The 20,723-nt window shown below is 41.1% G+C and overlaps 1 protein-coding gene across 1 annotated transcript in view; it reads left to right on the plus strand.

The window, feature by feature from the left end:
* The first annotated feature begins 2,123 nt into the window (after window positions 1-2,123).
* LOC110491690 (zinc finger protein 385C) overlaps window positions 2,124-20,723 on the plus strand; it is a 152,918-nt gene continuing 134,318 nt past the window's right edge. The window contains exon 1 of the mRNA XM_021565326.3: window positions 2,124-2,290. Coding sequence (XP_021421001.3) covers window positions 2,242-2,290 — 49 coding nt within the window. The 5' untranslated portion in view covers window positions 2,124-2,241. The remainder of the gene's footprint in view (window positions 2,291-20,723) is intronic.

Consider the following 20,723-nt stretch of genomic DNA (forward strand, 5'->3'; position numbering starts at 1 on the left):
GCATGAAACATGGGACCAACACTTTACATGTTGAGTTATATCTTCGTTCAGTGTTTGTGTATGTATAATATATATCGTATATATAGCGTGATTGAAATTTAAAGGCAATGTTCTACATATGAACTGGAGACAGCGTCCAAAATTGCTGACTGTTTTTTTCAACGTAATCTACTCACGTTTGCAAACGTCCTTTCGTGGTGGTTGCCTTCTGCTTTACAGAGCCGATAATGGCTGTGCATTGGAAGCAGCGTGAGCAGTGACGATCTCATCACGTCTTCCAGAAACATGACAGACATTGGATGAATACAAAATGTTATTATCTTTGGCTGTGGGTAATGGAACAAAATCGGGCTTGACGACATTTACTTAAATATTTCAATAGATATTTTTAGCTTAAAGGTGATAGTGAAAGTGTTATTTTAGGATTTTTTTGTTGGGCTTCAGCAATACAGATTGAATAGAGTTGTTATTTTGTGTGGTAGCTTCTGATGAGCAATGTTGTCTGTCTGTCTGTCTGTCTGTCTGTCTGTCAGTCCGTCCGTCCGTCCGTCCGTCCGTCTGTCAGTCAGTCTGTCAGATATGCATCTGTTTGTCAAAGATATCATAAAATAAATTAGTCCGTCCGTCTGTCTGTCTGTCAGATATGCATCTGTTTGTGAAAGATATCATTAAAAAATTCAGTCCGGCACGTGCCCCCTCAGATGTCTCCTATTAAAAAAAATATATATATATTTACACATTGTATATAAAAAAAAGATATGTTCATTTTTGTTGTTGTTTCTCTGAAATATTACTAACTAGCTAGCAATTTTCTGAAATTGGCTTTAGCTAGGTTCCCAATCTCCCAACCCCATACACACCTAGCTACCAAGAAGCCATTTCAGTTTATCAATAAAGTTAGAGTAGCTTGCTTGTGTATGTTAGCTGGCATGCCTGCTGGCAAGGTTGGTACACTTTAGAAAAGCAAGCAATTACTAAATGTACTGAATAAGACTCACATTTTAAAAAATAAACCACCAGTCAGGAGGAAACAGACAACTCAAGATGTATGCTTATAAATGCAGAAAAATAAACATATTTTTGACATAGATGTAAGCATAATGATTATGGCTCTAGATTGCAGGAAAAAGTTGTTCCAGGTGTTTCAAAAATGCCTAGCCCCCCTCCAGACCACCCCCAGCCATCATCTTGTACTCTTTGCCCCCTCATATTTTTGGGGTGCATGACACCTCTGTGTGTGTGTGTGTGTGTGTGTGTGTGTGTGTGTGTGTGTGTGTGTGTGTGTGTGTGTGTGTTTGTGAGCTCTACACTCAGCTTTTATTTTTAGGGAGCCTTGTCGTTGGTCAAGCCGGGTGCCAAAGGACTTCCAGGGGAAGGACATAGCTAAGACTCCAAGTATGTTTCCACAGCACATCAATCACTGTCCGGCTGACAGCTGTCTCACACACACATGCCACAGCACACTGGGCAGAGCTCACACAAGCATATATCTGTGGCAAAGTCACCCACAGGCATCCGCTTTTGAACGTGGCCCAACAATTTGAATGAGGCCTACAAGGCAGAGGAGTGTTGGAGTGATACAACATGGTCAACATTTTCCCTTGACCCGCCAGCACATATATCTTCACAAAGTGACTGTTATTGGTGAGGGGTCAATAGTTGAAGTAAATATTGACAGACAGTGTTAGCTATGCCTGTAATTATTTAACTCATTTTTCCTTCAATTGGCCGCCTTACTTTTGTGTGGGATGAAAATGACCACAGATAAACAGAGTTTTTCCTTTGACCGAACTGAGATGGAGACTCAGATGTTTATTTAATGTCATAATGTGTTTTGAAGTTGAGTATTGAAATCGAAACATTGGTATTTCTTGATCTTGTAGATCTTGAAATAATGAGCCTCCAAATAGATATGGAGCACCTGTCCTGTATAAGCTGTCCACAAATACATGTTACTAATTTTAAGAGTAGGCTAACAGAGTTGTAATATACATTTTAAAATGATCAACAACATACACATGCCATGTGTGACCTACATGGGCTCTGAGAAAAATAAATTGTCCCCCCCCACCCCTTATAGTTGAATAGATGGAATTGTATCGTGCGTGCACCGGTTCAGCCTTGTTATGTCTCGTCTATGAGACCAGGCTAACCCGTGCAGCAGCGCGCGCCCATTAGCGTGGCTTTCTTGGCGCTCTCGTGAGACACAGCGGCGCACTTCAAACCGCAACCGGTAGAGCAATGTTCGGTACAAACGAACACGGAGCTATTTTGCAACAGTCCAGAGCAGGTAGGCGAACAATATATTTCATACTTTTGCTAACGTATTGCCTATTGTTTTAGTGCATGAAGATAAAGCGCATCCGTTAGTACATCGACGAGTAGACTAGCCTACCTGTGGTAGATTAGCCGCCTATATGAATCTAAGTCGACTTTTACATTCATGAGGGTTATGATATCGTGTAAAACTAGTTTACCCTTCTCTCAGGGAAAAAAAAGTTTGTTAAACTGAATAGTCAGAACGGATACAATATTGAGTCGTGGTTGGTGCGTTATTAATTCTGTCAACTTCAAGTAACGTTATGGTGCAACGTGGTAGCACCTTGGAAATGCCGTTGTTGACACAATCATTTACTTCATTTCTAAAATATTATTAATGTTATTTCATTACATAAGGAAACGTTTTTATGAAGTAAAACACATTATTTTGGTGATAACACAAAGCCTGTGTCTATAATGCCTGTGTTTTAACATGGTAGTTACACAGGCAGGTTCAGTGGTGGACAAAGTACCTGTCATACTTGGGTAAAAGTAGATTCCTTAGTAGAACATGACTCAAGTGAAAGTCACCCAGTAAAATACTACTTGAGTAAAAGTCTAAAAGTATTTGGTTTTAAATATACTTACATTTAAAAAGTCAATGTAATTGCTAAAATATACTTAAGTATCAAAAGTAAATGTACAAGTTTAAATCATTTAAAATTCCTTATATTCAACAAACCAGACTGCACAATTGTATTGTATTTTTAATTGACTTCACATCATTTACAAAGAAAAACATTTGTGCTTAGTGAGTCCGCCAGGTCAGAGGCAGTAGGGATGACCAGGGATGTTTTCTTGATGTGCATGAATTGGAAAATGTTCCTGTCCTGCTAAGCATTCAAAATTTAATGAGTACTTTTGGGTGTCAGGGGAAAATGGATGGAGTAAAAAGTACATTATTGTCTTTAGGAATGTAATGAAGTAAAAGTAACATTTGCCCAAAATATAAATAGTAAAGTACAGATACCCCAACAAACTACTTAAGTAGTACTTGAAAGTATTTTCACACCACAGAGCAGGTTATAGGTTAGATGAGGAATGCTCCACTCTATTCTCAAGGCAAAGTTGAGTTTTGAGAACTGATATTTTCTAGTAACAACATTACATTTACATTTTAGCCATTTAGCAGATGCTCAAGAGCGACTTACAGTAGTGAGTGGATACATTTTTGTATTGGCTCCCCATGGGAATTGATCCCACAACCTTAGCGATGCAAGCGCCATGCTCTAACAACTGAGCCACACGTCACCATCAGTTGATTCTTGTAATGTACATTCTGAAAATGCTTCCCTGTACCTACAGTTGAAGTTACATACACCTTAGCCAAATACATTTAAACTCAGTTTTTCACAATTCCTGACATTTAATTATAGTAAAAATTCCCTGACTTAAGTTAGTTAGGATCACCACTTAATTTTAAGAATGTGAAATGTCAGAATAATAGTAGAGAGAATTATTTCTTTCAGCTTTTATTTCTTTCATCACATTCCCAGTGGGAATGTTTACATACACCCAATTATTATTTGGTAGCATTGCCTTTAAATTGTTTAAGTTGGGTCAAACGTTTTGGGTATCCTTCCACAAGCTTCCCACAATAAGTTGGGAGAATTTTGGCCCATTCCTCCTGACAGAGCTGGTGTAATTGAGTCAGGTTTGTAGGCCTCCTTGCTCGCACACACTTTTTCAGTTCTGCCCACAAATTGACCCATTTGCGACCAAGCTTTAAGTTCCTGACTGATGTCTTGAGATCTTGCTTCAATATATTTTTTTGTACCTGTTTCCTCCAGCATCTTCACAAAGTCCTATTTATTTGCACTTTTCTCCCCAAAGTATGTTCATCTCTAGGAGACAGAACGCGTCTCCTTCCTGAGCGGTATGTCGGCTGCGTGGTCCCATGGTGTTTATACTTGCGTACTATTGTTTGTACAGATGAACGTGGTACCTTCAGGCTTTTGGAAATTGCTCCCAAGGATGAACCAGACTTGTGGAGGTCTACAATTCTTTTTCTGAGGTATTGGCTGTTTTCTTTTGATTTTCCCCTGATGTCAAGCAAAGAGGCCTTGATTTTGAAGGTATGCCTTGGAATACATCCACAGGTACACCTCCAATTGACTCAAATTATGTAAATGAACCTATCAGAAGGTTCTAAAGCCATGACATCATTTTCTGGAATTTTCCAAGCTGTTTAAAGGCACAGTCAACTTAGCGTATGTAATTTTCTGATCCACTGGAATTGTGATACAGTGAATTATAAGTAAAATAAACAATTGTTGGAAAAATGACTTGTGTCATGCACAAAGTAGATGTCCTAACCGACTTGCCAAAACTGTAGTTTGTTAACAAGAAATTGGTGAATTGGTTGAAAAACAAGTTGTACTAGGGGGCAGTATTTTCATTTTTGGAAAAAAAACATTCCCGTTTTAAACGGGATATTTTGTCAGGACAAGATCCTAGAATATGCATATAATTGACAGCTTTGGATAGAAAACACTCTAATGTTTCCAAAACTGGAAAGATATTGTCTGTGAGTATAACAGAACTGATGTTGCAGGCGAAAGCCTGAGAAAAATCCAATCTGGAAGTGCCCCAGGTTTTAAAAGCGCTGCTTTCCAATGAGTCCCTATTGAACTGTGAGTGTGCTATGAACCTGCTTACGCTTTCTACGTATTCCCCAAGGTATCTACAGCATTGTGACGTAGTTTTACGCATTTATGTTGAAGAATAGCCGAAGGCGGCCACATTGCGTAAGTGGTCACATGGTGGATCTGAGAGAGATTCTCACGTAAAATACAGAGGTAGCCATTACTCCAATCGGTCCTAATGAAAAACAAATTATCCCAATGGATATATTATCGAATAGATATTAGAAAAACACCTTGAGGATGGATTATAAACAACGTTTGCCATGTTTCTGTCGATATTATGGAGCTAATTTTGAATATTTTTTGCCGTTTTCGTGACTGCAAATTTCCGGTCGATTTCTCAGCCAAACGTGAAGAACAAACGGGAAAAAATGAACTTTGGCTATCTACCTGGGAGTCTCGTGAGTGAAAACATCCGAAGTTCATCAAAGGTAAATTATTTAATTTGATTGCTTTTCTGATTTGTGACAAGGTTGCCTGCTGCTAGCAAGGCATAATGCTATGCTAGGCTATCGATAAACTTACACAAATGCTTGTCTAGCTTTGGCTGAAAAGCATATTTTGAAAATCTGAGATGACAGGGTGATTAACAAAAGGCTAATCTGTGTCTCAATATATATCATGTGTGATTTTCATGAATAAGAATATTTTCTAGGGATATTTATGTCCGTTGCGTTATGCTAATTATTGTCAGGCGATGATGACGCTCCCGGATCCGGGATGGGGAATATCAAGAGGTTAACCTTCCAACGTAAGTGTATGTAAACATCCGACTTTAACTATATGTTTGTTGTTTACAACTGTGTTCCTTGCGCAGGGTGTTGAAATTCAGACTTCTAATTTAAAAAAAGATTACAACCACCGACTTTTCCCTCATTTGGTTTGCTCAACTCAGCACGAATATGCATGTGCCAATTGAATCTCAGTTTACATAGATTACATAGTTTACATAGTAACACACATTAGGTAAAATTCTGTGGTTGTATTCAATAAAAGTTTTTATTAAAAGTTTGAATTTCCACACCCCGCGGAAGGACCACAGTTGTATAGGAGAAACATAGGTACAGGCTAGCATTTTCAGAATTGACATTTTTACAAGAATCGAATGGTGGCTTAATGTCCCGCAACCAGTTACCAAAACTCAACTATGTATCGATATAAGAGAATGGAGTTGAGTGTTTCTCCTCTAGTTATAGGTGTGTATACAGTAGGATTACACATGGTTTCATAACAGCTGTAATACCTGGTTTCCCCCTGCTCAATTTCAAGGATTTGCATATAAATCCATATGAGGTGCCAATAGACCACCTCACATAACCTTTTGAGCTGTTTTCACAGAGGCTGCTAGTGGAGAAGACACACAGTCTACAGTGCTACAGAAACACTGCTGAATATTTCATTGAGCTTCCATTTGACAAGAAGCTCACATGAGGCCTATCAGGCCATTCCTCTTGCTTTTCCTTCGCAAAGAGGAGAGCTGAGCTAGGGCCACTAGATTCCCCCCCTCCCTGATACCTCAGATAATGGGAAAGAAAAAACATCTCAGAAAAAAAATTAAGACTTCAGAGAGAAATGTTTGAGACTGCCCAACGAGCCACTATCACATCGGGAAACCCCCCCCTTCCTTTATTTCCATGTACTTAGTATTTGCTTCAGTGCAAGTGTGTAGTCTACCTATTAATTTTTTTAAGGAAATAAAACATAGGCTAACGGACGAATGATTAGAAAGATATACAGCAGTGACATAGTGAATAAAGACATTTATTTAAAGATTCTTATAGATAATCCCTGAAACTGAAACAGGGACTAGCTGGTTTCCTATTTCCATCTGTAGTTTATTTATTAGAACCTTTTATTTCTTATCCACTTCTTAAGAGCAAGGAAAGTAAAGGGTAGGGTTGACTGTGGAACTCAAAAGTCAGACGGTAAGATTAGGGCTAGGCATCATCTCAGCTCCCATCCATTCACTTGCCCTCACTTATTTTACACCCTTCTGACTAAGGAGTTGTTGCATGAAAGTCTAATTGCGGGAACTGGCCCTTTAGTGTCATTGAATGCCGTCACTAGCAGTCACATTCCAGTATTTTATCTACATTGATATTTTAGGAGATGCAAACCATTGTTCAGGAGCGGGACACTAGTCCGGACGCTTATATGAAATCCTGCTATGCCCTTAGACCAGGACTGCCCAACCCTCTTCCTGGAGATCTACTGTCCTGTAGGTTTTCAGTTTTCAGAAAAACCAGCCGCGAGCTGCTCAGTGACGCGAGCCTACCAGAAGGGCTAAATGCCTTTTATGCTTGCTGCGAGGCAAGCAACACTGAAGCATGCATGAGAGCACCAGATGTTCCGGATGACTGTGTGATCACGCTCTCTGTAGCCGACATGAGCAAGACCTTTGAAAAGGTCAACACTCACAAGGCCGTGGGGCCAGACGGATTACCAGGACATGCGCGGACCAACTGGCATTCTTCACTGACATTTTCACCCTCTCCCTGACTGAGTCTGTAATACCTCTCTGATTCAGAGGGGTTGGGTTAAATGCGGAAGACACATTTCAGTTGAAGGCATTCAGTTGTACAACTGACTAGGTATCCCCCTCTCCCTACATGTTTCAAGCAGACCACCATAGTCCCTGTGCCCAAGAAAGCAAAGGTGACCTGCCTAAATGACTACCGCCCTGTGGCATTCACATCGGTAGTCATGAAATGCTTTGAAAGGCTGGTCATGGCTCACATCTACACCATCATCCCGGAAGCCCTAGACCCACTCCAATTCGCATACCACCCCAACAGATCCACAGATGACTCAAGCGTGCTCCACACTACCCTTTACTGCCTGGACAAAAGAACCACGCACATGAGAATGCTGTTCATCGACTACAGTTCAGCGTTCAACACCATAGTGCCCACAAAGCGCATCACTAAGCTAAGGACTCTGAACTAAACACCTCCCTCTGCAACTGGATCCTGGCCTTCCTGACGGGCCGCCCCCAGGTGGTAAGGGCAGGTAACAACACATCTACCTCGCTGATCCTCAACATGGGGGCCCCTCAGGGGTGCGCAATTAGTCCCCTCCTGTTTACCCACGACTGCGTGGCCAAGCATGACTCCAACGCCATTATTAACTTTGCTGACGACACAACAGTGGTAGGCCTGATCACAGACAACGATGAGACAGCCTATAGGGAGGAGGTCAGAGGTCTGGCAGTATGGTGCCAGGACAACAACCTCTCCCTCAACGTGAGCAAGACAAAGGAGCTGATCGTGGACTACAGGAAAAGGAGGGCCGAACGTGCCCCCATTTACATTAATGGGGCTGTAGTGGAGCGGGTCGAGAGCTTCAAGTTTCTTGGTGCCCACATCACCAACAAACTGTCATGATCTTAACACAGCAACACATTCGTGGAGAGTTAACGACAACGCATTTCCCCCCTCAGGAGACTGAAAAGATTTGGCATGGGTCCCCAGATCCTCAAAAAGTTCCACAGCTGCACCATCGAGAGCATCCTGATGGGTTGTATCACCGTCTGGTATGGCAACTGCTCGGCCTCCGACCGTAAGGCGCTACAGAGGGTAGTACAGAACTTCCTGCCACCCAGGATCTATATATTTTAAATATATATTTTTAACCTTTATTTAACTTGGCAAGTCAGTTAAGAACAAATTCTTATTTTCAATGACGGCCTAGGAACAGTGGGTTAACGGCCTTGTTCAGGGGCAGAACGACAGATTTTTACCTTGTCAGCTCGGGGATTCAATCTTGCAACCTTTCGGTTACCAGTCCAACGCTCTAACCACTAGGTTACCTGCCGCCCCCCATATATCAGGCGTTGTCAAAGGAATGCCCCAAAAATTGTCAAAGACTCAAGTCACCCAAGTCATAGAATGTTCTCTCTGCTTCCGCCTGGTAAGCGATACCCGGAGCGCCAAGTCTAGGTCCAAAAGGCTCCTCAACCTCTCTAGGGTAGGTGAGACGCTAACGTCCCACCAGGCCAACATCCGGTGAACCTTCAGAGCGCTAACATTCTAAATACACCATTCGTTATATTAAACATTCTTGTAAATACATGTATCTTACATCATTTAAAAGATGAATGTCTAATCCAGCCGCTGTGTCAGATTTCAGAAAGGCTTTACTGTGAAAGCAAACCATGCGATTTTCTGAGGACAGCGCCCCGCACACACAAGTATTACTAGCATTTTCCAACCAAGCATTAGCGTCACGAAAGTCAGAAAAAGCAATAAAATACATTGCTTACCTTTGAAGATCTTCCTCTGGTGGCAATGCCAAGTGTCCTAACTACACAGTGAATGTTCGTTTTGTTTGATAACCTCCATTTTTATAGCCAACCAAAAAACATTTGTAAACCGCTACGTCATGATTTCCGTCTCATTCAACTTCGGACGAAGCATTCGTGGTAATTACACACACTAAACAAACGTTTATCCAGTCATGGTTGGTTTATTTGCAATCCTCCTGTTGTTACTAACACAACCATACTTGATGGTTATTTTCCCGGGACGTATTGACCGAAACAAACCGATTTGAAGACACCAATCAATGACCTCATTGCGCACCAATGGTAGGACCTGTATTTTGGCCCAATGACCACTGATCATCTTGAAATCTAGCTTGGAAGATAGCCAATGAGCTGATGTACAGTGCCTTGCGAAAGTATTCGGCCCCCTTGAACTTTGCGACCTTTTGCCACATTTCAGGCTTCAAACATAAAGATATAAAACTGTATTTTTTTGTGAAGAATCAACAACAAGTGGGACACAATCATGAAGTGGAACGACATTTATTGGATATTTCAAACTTTTTTAACAAATCAAAAACTGAAAAATTGGGCGTGCAAAATTATTCAGCCCCCTTAAGTTAATACTTTGTAGCGCCACCTTTTGCTGCGATTACAGCTGTAAGTCGCTTGGGGTATGTCTCTATCAGTTTTCCACATCGAGAGACTGACATTTTTTTCCCATTCCTCCTTGCAAAACAGCTCGAGCTCATTGAGGTTGGATGGAGAGCATTTGTGAACAGCAGTTTTCAGTTCTTTCCACAGATTCTCGATTGGATTCAGGTCTGGACTTTGACTTGGCCATTCTAACACCTGGATATGTTTATTTTTGAACCATTCCATTGTAGATTTTGCTTTATGTTTTGGATCATTGTCTTGTTGGAAGACATCTCCGTCCCAGTCTCAGGTCTTTTGCAGACTCCATCAGGTTTTCTTCCAGAATGGTCTTGTATTTGGCTCCATCCATCTTCCCATCAATTTTAACCATCTTCCCTGTCCCTGCTGAAGAAAAGCAGGCCCAAACCATGATGCTGCCATCACCATGTTTGACAGTGGGGATGGTGTGTTCAGCTGTGTTGCTTTTACGCCAAACATAACGTTTTGCATTGTTGCCAAAAAGTTCAATTTTGGTTTCATCTGACCAGAGCACCTTCTTCCACATGTTTGGTGTGTCTCCCAGGTGGCTTGTGGCAAACTTTAAACGACACTTTTTATGGATATCTTTAAGAAATGGCTTTCTTCTTGCCACTCTTCCATAAAGGCCAGATTTGTGCAATATACGACTGATTGTTGTCCTATGGACAGAGTCTCCCACCTCAGCTGTAGATCTCTGCAGTTCATCCAGAGTGATCATGGGCCTCTTGGCTGCATCTCTGATCAGTCTTCTCCTTGTATGAGCTGAAAGTTTAGAGGGACGGCCAGGTCTTGGTAGATTTGCAGTGGTCTGATACTCCTTCCATTTCAATATTATCGCTTGCACAGTGCTCCTTGGGAAATCTTTTTGTATCCAAATCCGGCTTTAAACTTCTTCACAACAGTATCTCGGACCTGCCTGGTGTGTTCCTTGTTCTTCATGATGCTCTCTGCGCTTTTAACGGACCTCTGAGACTATCACAGTGCAGGTGCATTTATACGGAGACTTGATTACACACAGGTGGATTGTATTTATCATCATTAGTCATTTAGGTCAACATTGGATCATTCAGAGATCCTCACTGAACTTCTGGAGAGAGTTTGCTGCACTGAAAGTAAAGGGGCTGAATAATTTTGCACGCCCAATTTTTCAGTTTTTGATTTGTTAAAAAAGTTTTAAATATCCAATAAATGTCGTTCCACTTCATGATTGTGTCCCACTTGTTGTTGATTCTTCACAAAAAAATACAGTTTTATATCTTTATGTTTGAAGCCTGAAATGTGGCAAAAGGTCGCAAAGTTCAAGGGGGCCGAATACTTTCGCAAGGCACTGTAAACGGCAATATGTAATGGTTATACGTTCGAAGACCAGCCTTTGTCGTAAACTCTGGCGTAAAAGAGGTTCATTCGCCATTGCAAATCCTACTTGACGGATCCACGAATGTTACGCATAGCAGTACATAGTCAATAGTATTTTCAGCAAGTTTCTATATTTAAATTAAATCAGGAAAAGCTAAAACAAAGTCTAGGTATACAGATTTAACCCAAATTATAGAGGAAATTGATAGAGAAAGCGAGACTGAGTTGCTTCAGGAAGATTCATCTTTCAGTTTTGCTACCGGTAATGGACTGAGTTATGATTCTGTTATGGAGTTATTGGATTTTCAACTGCTGGGTAAGGGCTACAAACGGTTTGTGGACAACTTCTACATCCCATCTGGTTTGCGCTTAGTGGGATTGTCATTTTTCTTTCAACATAACAATGACCCAACACACCTCAAGGCTGTGTAAGGGCTATTTGACCAAGAAGGAGAGTGATGGAGTGCTGCATCAGATCACCTGGCCTCCACAATTCCCTGATCTCAACCAAATTGAGATGGTTTGGGATGAGTTGGACCACAGAGTGAAGGAAAAGCAGCCAACAAGTGTTCAGCATATGTGGGAACTCCTTCAAGACTATTGGCAATTCCAGGTGAAGCTGGTTGAGAGAATGCCAAGAGTGTGCAAAGCTGTCATCAAGGCAAAGGGTGGCTATTTGAGGAATCTCAAATATAAACTATATTTTGATTTGTTTAACACTTTTATGCTTACTACATGATTCCATATGTGTTATTTCATAGTTTTGAAGTCTTCACTATTACTCTACAATGTAGAAAATAGTAAAAATAAAGAAAAACCCTTGAGTGAGTAGGTGTTCTAAAACTTTTGACCGGTAGTGTACATGTACAAATGACCTCTACTAACCTCATTACAAAGAGTGTTGCCATGGCACACAAAACTGTAACTCAAGCCAAGTGCAGCCTCTCCACTCATCTACTAAGATAAAATATAATCTTCATTATCTTCATCTTCCCTTGTCCCCTACAAATGACCTTGGTCTGATACACCCTCCATACCCCAGCAGGGCTTTCAAATCTAAATCGGATCAAACCATTCCTGCAGTGGTGTGTGTCCTTCCTTGCTATTTGTGGAAGAGTTTCCAGCAGCAGAACCAGGCTATCATTCTCACCAAGGTGTCTCTCATCAGGTCCTTCCCCTGCCACCCACCCACTCCCTCGGGTGACACCATAATTTTCACCTGCCACTCGGTTGCCAGATTGAAAGTGGTGTTCGAACCTCCATTACCGCATGGTACTACACGTGTGTCTCTACTGGGCTTTAGATGTGAAGGCAGCTGGGTCAGCTCTCTCCTGTGTCTGTCTATGCTTGAAAGGAGAGAGATAGGCCCAGCGTTCGTGCTGCTCTCCTTCATGACCCTGCATATCCTTCATTCTACAGCTTGCTTCTCCTCCTGTCTTAGAAGCGTGTTCTCTCAGGCTGGATTGAGCTCAATGTGGAAAAACCATCAGCTGTGAAATTGAGAATAATCACGTGGAACGGGATTTGTGTGGAGCAGCTCTATCTGGAGTTTTCAATATCATTTGACTCATGGCAGCACTGATGATGGACTCAGCCCAGGAGCTCCACAATCCAAACTAAAATGTCCTTTAAAATGTTGCCATGTTTCTCTCGTATTATTTACCAGTAGATAGGCTAGGTTTTGCTTTTTTGGTATCAAATCTGACCATTCTGACTTATGACGATGCCAAGGAAAGCTCTTCAAAACCTAGACGTATTTATATGTTTTGTTGATCTTAGAATACCTCATTGTTTACCTTTCTAACATAGTATGTTACTCATTAAGTCATTGAGTCTACGAAATACGTATGTTCACCGTGCTCCCTGATGATGAGGGCTGAGAGGGCCTCTGCTCTGCATACGCTCCAATTATCCCGGGATGCTTTGCGTTTCCCAGTCAAAGTTCTAGAGGGCATGATGTCGCTGTGGAATGAGGTGACGTGGGGGTGGTGGACTTGGGCACAGATTGGGGCACCACCTGTCCTGTGGCAGGGCCTAAATCCTACATTTGTCAGGGCTACTCACCACGACCGGCGCCCCATGGTGAGTGCCCCTTCAGACGGATCTCATGTCAGACAGTTACACTGCCCATCTTTAGCTCAGTGGGAACTGGTAATCCAGCGGATAAAAGCCCAAAAAGACTGTTGTGCACTTGTGGCCTTTTGCATAAAATCATGAAACTTGGTACACTCATGCTATATTTAGGAACATTTTCATGTTTTCTCATGCACCATTAGCTATCAAGTAGTGGGGAAAATGCTTAAACAGTCACTAGCCTAATACTGGGAGGTATGGTATGGTCCTTCTGGTCAACAGTTCTAAATTGTGTGCCAGTGAATCATATCAATCAGGATGGTAGTTGTGTTACTAAACTGATGACATAAGCCTGAAGATTTAGCCTAACAACGGTAGTGTTTTTGTCTTAACTTTCATGACTCTGACTCTGTCCCTCGCCAGCTTGTTTTGGAAGGCTCTCACAAAAGTATGATTTTCTACAACTTTCCCTCATACGCAGTCTCTCTTTTGACCGATACTTTCAGATTCAGGCTTAAATCACCCATCGGAGAGAGCGAGGGGTTGAATGAAATAAATGTATTTGGCGGTGATTAAAAGTCAGAAGACAGCCAATCTGTCCCAGTCCCTGTGTAATTCTTCCTTTCAATTGATAACCATGACCTCTCCATGACTGCTCTGGAGTGAAGAGAGAGCCGGGCAAAGCATCCCCCCCACCCCAACCACACAGTTCTCTGTAAATCTCCAACAAACTGTAATATCTCAAGCTGAAGAAAGAAAAACACGTATTTAAGGCTCTGTTGAGATGTGACAATTGGCAGGGAAAGATCAATAGATGGGTGAAATGACAAATTGGCCAATGCTGGGCTGTGATTTAGCCTACTCCGCAGAGAAACTATAGTTCAAGCTGGGTTTACAGTCTACATGTTGGCTAGTTGATTAAAACGGGATCCTTTATCTCTTTTATTCACCTCTGATATACTGAACATCTCTGTAAATGAGTTTCCTTTAAAAGGTTAGAGTGATTTTCTGGTTAGTGAAACCCGTGGAATAACTAGACTTGCCCTCAAGAAAATACCATCTCAGTGTTAGGCCATATAAAATGTTTTAATATGTGTAGTTTGTCAATATGTTTGATTTTAGTACGAGTTATTGCTTAGTATTGACCAAGTTATTTCAAACAAAAAGAACGCTAACCCCGATAACACTGACTGAAGACGGTTTCATCCGAAGATGATTCGCTATCTTTCCATTTAAAGGTCAGAGAGACCTTTACTGGCAGATGTAATAATGTGATGACTGATATTGTGCCTATTAACATGACATTCACAACAATACTGTATAGCCTACACACATACACTATATACAAAGTATGTGGACATCCCTTCAAATTAGTGGGTTCAGCTATATCAGACACGCTCGTTGCTGACAGGTGTATAAAATCGAGTACACAGCCATGCAATCTCCATAGACAATCATTGGCAGTGGAATGGCCTTATTGAAGAGCTCAGTGACTTTCAACGTAGCACCGTCATAGGATGCCACCTTTCCAACAAGTCAGTTCGTCAAATTTCTGCACTGCTAGAGCTGCCCTGGTCAACTGTAAGTGCTGTTATTGTGAAGTGGAAACGTCTAGGAGCAACAACGGCTCAGCCGCAAAGTGATAGGCCACACAAGCTCACAGAACGGGACTGTAGAGTGCTGAAGCACGTAGTGCGTAAATATCCACGTGTAGCGCAAAATTTTACGTGGCGTCATTACGTCATGTACCTACGTTATATAGGTATGTACGTCAGCTTTGACATCGGTTTTGCACGTCGCCGTTAAACTAGACACCGGGCCCATACTGATGTTGGCATTTTTAGCTAATATCGTTCGATTCCGATATGGTCACCGATATATCGTGCATCCCTAATTTAAAATAAGAAACTTTCCCAAAAACAAGATATCTTAATCCTCCAAATGATAGTTGAGGGTTCGCAGCACAAGGTGCTTGAGGTGCTCAAAGTTCTTGAATTTGGAAACCTTAAAATCTGAAATTTTCTCAAGTTGGTACTTTAAAAGTACTTGAATTAAAATGGGAGGAGAAACGAAAGTCGTATGTTAATATGAAAAATATTTGAAAAATGTATTGGTCTTGCGAATTAATTTCTAGGCAGACTACCAAGTTTTATTTCCTCACGTGTTTCTCGTTCTGGTTGCCAGGCGAGCTCGCTCATTCCACCCACACTGCCACTCAGCCAGGCAGGTACAGAACTGACTGAATAGGCGCCACCAAACGTTACATCTATAGCTAAAACACCGGGTTTTGCCAGACCCAGCCAGGGATGTAGTGGAGGGTAAACACAGCCTTTTATTTGTGAAATAGCGTTTACTCAACCTTTTTATTTTGTTAATGATCATTTACTCACTTATTATTGCGTTGATCAATGCTCAGAAGGCTTTTTGATCTGAGTTCTAATCGCGCATACCTCTGCGAATGAGTAGAATCATGAATGATTCATGTATATTCGCTATGTTCGCCTGTTCCCCCCCAGATTTGCAGTGTTATTAGCGCATTCAGTCACCACTTTGTCCGATGGGAAACAAACTACCTCAGCCCAGACCTACAGTGGCAAGTAGCAGAGAGACGCACGCCACTGACAGTTGGAGTTCTTTTAACATCCCCCGACATCCCCCAACAGACATCCCCCAAACAAACTCCCTCTGACTCTCGGAGAATGAGTGTACAATTGGTAAATAGTAGCTGATATTTCAGCCAGATGTCCATCTAGCTAGGTAGCTCAATGGCTCTGGCTATTAGCTAGGTAGCTAGCTATAACTAGCTGGCTAGAAGGATGAAGTTAGAAGCTAACGTTGAACGGAGCCTGACTTCAGCAGGAGCAATTGACTGAAATTTAGCAAACTATAATCAAAATATGGGCTACTATAAGTTCTCATAACAAAATACCTTTTCTTTATAGAGAGTAGTGAGACAGACAGTGGTGAGTCAGGCTGCAATGAAGGAGGCAAAATAGATACACAGAGAGGAAGCATTGAAGCAAGCAGGGAGAGAGGTTAGTAGTAAAGTGGTTCCCAAACTTGGGGTCCTGGACCCATGTGAGGTCCCCTAATATTTAAATAGGGACCCCTGATAGGGGTTTTAATATTTTCAAACACATTAATAACTTGTTTCTCTTCAAATGGGTATAGAACACACCATTTAAGAGTCAACTAAGGGCCTTTTACACTGTCAGAATTCACGTTCATGGCATTATGTGTTGGAACAGCCCGTGGGACCCAAAATTGAGTGAAATACAGTATAAAAACAATTTAAATTTAAAGACAACTTAATATTATGTACACTGAACAAAAATATACAGTTGAAGTTGGAAGTTTACGTACACCTTAGCCAAACATTTAAACTCAGTTTTTCTGACATTTAATCCTAGTAAAAATTTGTTTTTAGGTTAGTTAGGATCACCACTTTATTTTAAGAATGTGAAATGTCAGAGAGTAGAGAGAATTATTTATTTCAGCTTATATTGCTTTCATCACATTCCCAGTGGGTCAGAAGTTTACATACACTCAATTAGTATTTGATAGCATTGCCTTTAAATTGTTTAACTTGGGTCAAACATTTTGGGTAGCCTTCCACAAGCTTCCCACAATAAGTTGGGTGAATTTTGGCCCATTCCTCCTGACAGAGCTGGTGTAACTTGAGTCAGGTTTGTAGGTCTCCTTGCTCTCACACACCTTTTCAGTTCTGCCCACAAATTTTCTATAGGACTGAGTTCAGGATTTTGTGATGGCCACTCCAATAGCTTGACTTTGTTGTCCTTAACCTCTCTGGTACAAGTAGGACGCTACCTCGACAACAGCCAGTGAAATTGCAGGGCGCCAAATTCAAAACAACAGAAATCCCATAATTAAAATTGAAACATACAAGTATTATTCAAAAGGCTTTACTGCGAAAGCACACCATGCGATTATGTTAGGTCAGCGCCTAGTCACAGAAAACCATACAGCCATTTTCCAGCCAAGGAGAGGGCTCACAAAAGTCAGAAATAGCGATTCAATTAATCTCTAACCTTTGATGATCTTCATCAGATGGCACTCCCAGGACTCCATGTTAGATAGTAAATGTGTGTTTTGTTCGATAGAGTTCATCTTTATGTCCAAAAACCTCATTTGAAATTGGCGCGTTATGTCACGAAATGCATTGTCTCAAACAAACATCCGGTGAAAGTGCAGAAATCAACATCAAATTACAGAAATACTCATCATAAACATTGATCTAAGATACAAGTGTTTAACATACCATTAAAGATAAACTTTTTCTTAATGCAACCTCTGTGTCAGATTTCAAAAAGGTTTTCCGGCAAAAGCACACCTTGCGATTATGTTAGGTCAGCGCCTAGCCAAAGAACCAAGGAGAGGTGTCACCAATTTCAGAAATAGCGTTAAAATTAATCACTTACCTTTGATGATCTTCATCTGATGGCACTCCCAGGTCTCCATGTTAGACAACAAATGTTTGTTTTGTTTGATAAAGTTCATCTTTATATCCAAATACCTCCGTTTTGTTGGTACGTTTAGTTCAGAAATCCAAAGGCACAATGCACGCTCTGCTCTCAACATCAAGAGGAAAAGTCAAAAAAGTACAATAAAAGTTAGTAGAAACATGTCAAACGATGTTTAAAATCAATCCTCAGGTTGTTTTTGTTATATATAATCATAATCATATTTCAACATGACAAAAGCTTTGTCAATAGAAAAGGAGAAACAAGAAAGGCACGCTCCTGATCACATTCTTGGCTCATGTCTGGAAATTTCCACTGTCCACTCATTGAATGTGCTGTATCTCCCTAATTTGTCAGAGTAAAAGCCTGAAACAATGCCTAAAGACTGGTCACACGTAGAGGAAGCCATAGAGATCGTGAACTGGGTCCTAAGTCTTTGTATGGTGGATAGGCTTTCAATGGAAAAACAGCCTTTCAAAATAATAATACTTCCTGGTTGGATTTTCCTCTGGTTTTCGCCTGCCATATCAGTTCTGTTATACTCACAGACATTATTTTAACAGTTTTGGAAACTTTAGAGTGTTTTCTATCCAAATCTTCTAATTATATGCATATCCTAGCTTATGGATCTGAGTAGCAGGCAGTTTAATTTGGGCACGCTTTTCATCCGGAGGTGAAAATACTGCCCCCTACCCAAGAGAGGTTAAGCCATTTTGCCTCAACTTTGGAAGTGTGCTTGGGGTCATTGTCCATTCAGAAGACCCATTTGCGACCAAGCTTTAACTTCCTGACTGATGTCTTGAGATGTTGCTTCAATATATCCACATTATTTTTCTCCCTCATGATGCCATCTATTTTGTGAAGTGCACTAGTACCCTCCTGCGGCAAAGCACCCCCACAACATGATGCTGCCAACATCATGCTTCAGGGTTGGGATGGTGTTCTTCGGCTTGCAAGCCTCCCCCTTTTTCCTCCAACCATAATGCTGGCCAAACAGTTCTATTTGTGTTTCATCAGACCAGAGTACATTTCTCCAAAAATGCAATCTTTGTCCCCATGTGCTGTTGCAAACCGTAGTCTGGCTTTTTTTATGGCAGTTTAGGAGTTTTATTCCTTGCTGAGCGGCTTTTCAGGTTATGTCGATATAGGACTTGTTTTACAGTGAATATAGATGATTTTGTACCTCAGGCATCTTCACAAGGTCCTTTGCTGTTGTTGATTTGCACTTCTCGCACCAAAGTACGTTCATCTCTAGGAGACAGAACGCGTCTCCTTCCTGAGCAGTATGACAACTGCGTGGTCCCATGGTGTTTATACTTGCGTACTATTGTTTGTACAGATGAACGTGGTACCTTCAGGCGTTTGGAAATTGCTCCCAAGGATGAACCAGACTTGTGGAGGTCTACAATATTTTTATGAAGTCTTGGCTGATCGCTTTTGATTTTCCCATGATGTCAAGCAAAGAGGCACAGAGTTTGAAGTTAGGCCTTGAAATATATCCAGAGGTAGACCTCCAATTGACTCAAATGATGTCGATTAGCCTATCAGAAGGTTCTAAAGCCATGGCATCGTTTTCTGGAATTTTCCAAGCTGTTTAAAGGCACAGTCAATGTAGTGTGTAAAATTCTGACCCACTGGAATTGTGATGCAGTGAATTATAAGTGAAATAATATTTTCCAACAATTGTTGGAAAAATGACTTGTGTCATGCACAAAGTAGATGTCCTAACCGACTTGCCAAAACTATAGTTTGTTAACAAGAAATCGGTGGAGTGGTTGAAAAACAAGTTTTAATGACTCCAACGTAAGTGTATGTAAACTTCCGACTTCAAATGTAAATGCAACATGCAACAATTTCAAAGATTTCACTGAGTTACTGTTCATATAAGGAAATCAGTCAACATCATCAGTCCTGACCACTCATGTATGTAGTAAATAAGTAGTGAAACACGTATTATTGAGTAGGTAATGATGAACAGTAAGTTTGTAATTTTTTTCACGAGGTTGTGGTGATATACTGTCATCTGTTGGCGACTAGAAACAATTGCTTAGTAGGAACTATTACAAATTGATGGGCCTTGAAAATACATTTGAGTGCTTGGAAAAGTACTTGAAAGTCCTTGAATTTGACCTGCCAATGTCTGTACAAACCCTGTGGTTTATTTTTTCAGATGCATCATGGTTTTGTAACTAAATTTGCTACCGACCTTTTATAACTGGTTTCATGAGAATCCCTCTGTTGTCCTTCACAGAAATGTGAATGAGGTGGCTTTAGAAGGAACATGTGGTTGGTACAAGCCACTAACCCACTTAGGCCAACAGGTATTTTTGACAGCTGATTTTATAACATAACATAATTTCAGAAGGTGTTTAGGCCTGGGACACAGGGGTGGCATGACACACATGTACAGTGCCTTGCGAAAGTATTCGCCCCCCTTGAACTTTCCGACCTTTTGCCACATTTCAGGCTTCAAACATAAAGATATAAAACTGTATTTTTTTGTGAAGAATCAACAACAAGTGGGACACAATCATGAAGTGGAACGACATTTATTGGATATTTAAAACTTTTTTAACAAATCAAAAACTGAAAAATTGGGCGTGCAAAATTATTCAGCCCCCTTTACTTTCAGTGCAGCAAACTCTCTCCAGAAGTTCAGTGAGGATCTCTGAATGATCCAATGTTGACCTAAATGACTAATGATGATAAATACAATCCACCTGTGTGTAATCAAGTCTCCGTATAAATGCACCTGCACTGTGATAGTCTCAGAGGTCCGTCAAAAGCGCAGAGAGCATCATGAAGAACAAGGAACACACCAGGCAGGTCCGAGATACTGCTGTGAAGAAGTTTAAAGCCGGATTTGGATACAAAAATATTTCCCAAGCTTTAAACATCCCAAGGAGCACTGTG

This window comes from Oncorhynchus mykiss, chromosome 16, assembly GCF_057628025.1.
Source record: "Oncorhynchus mykiss isolate SJ-2025 chromosome 16, ASM5762802v1, whole genome shotgun sequence".
NCBI lineage: Eukaryota > Metazoa > Chordata > Actinopteri > Salmoniformes > Salmonidae > Oncorhynchus > Oncorhynchus mykiss.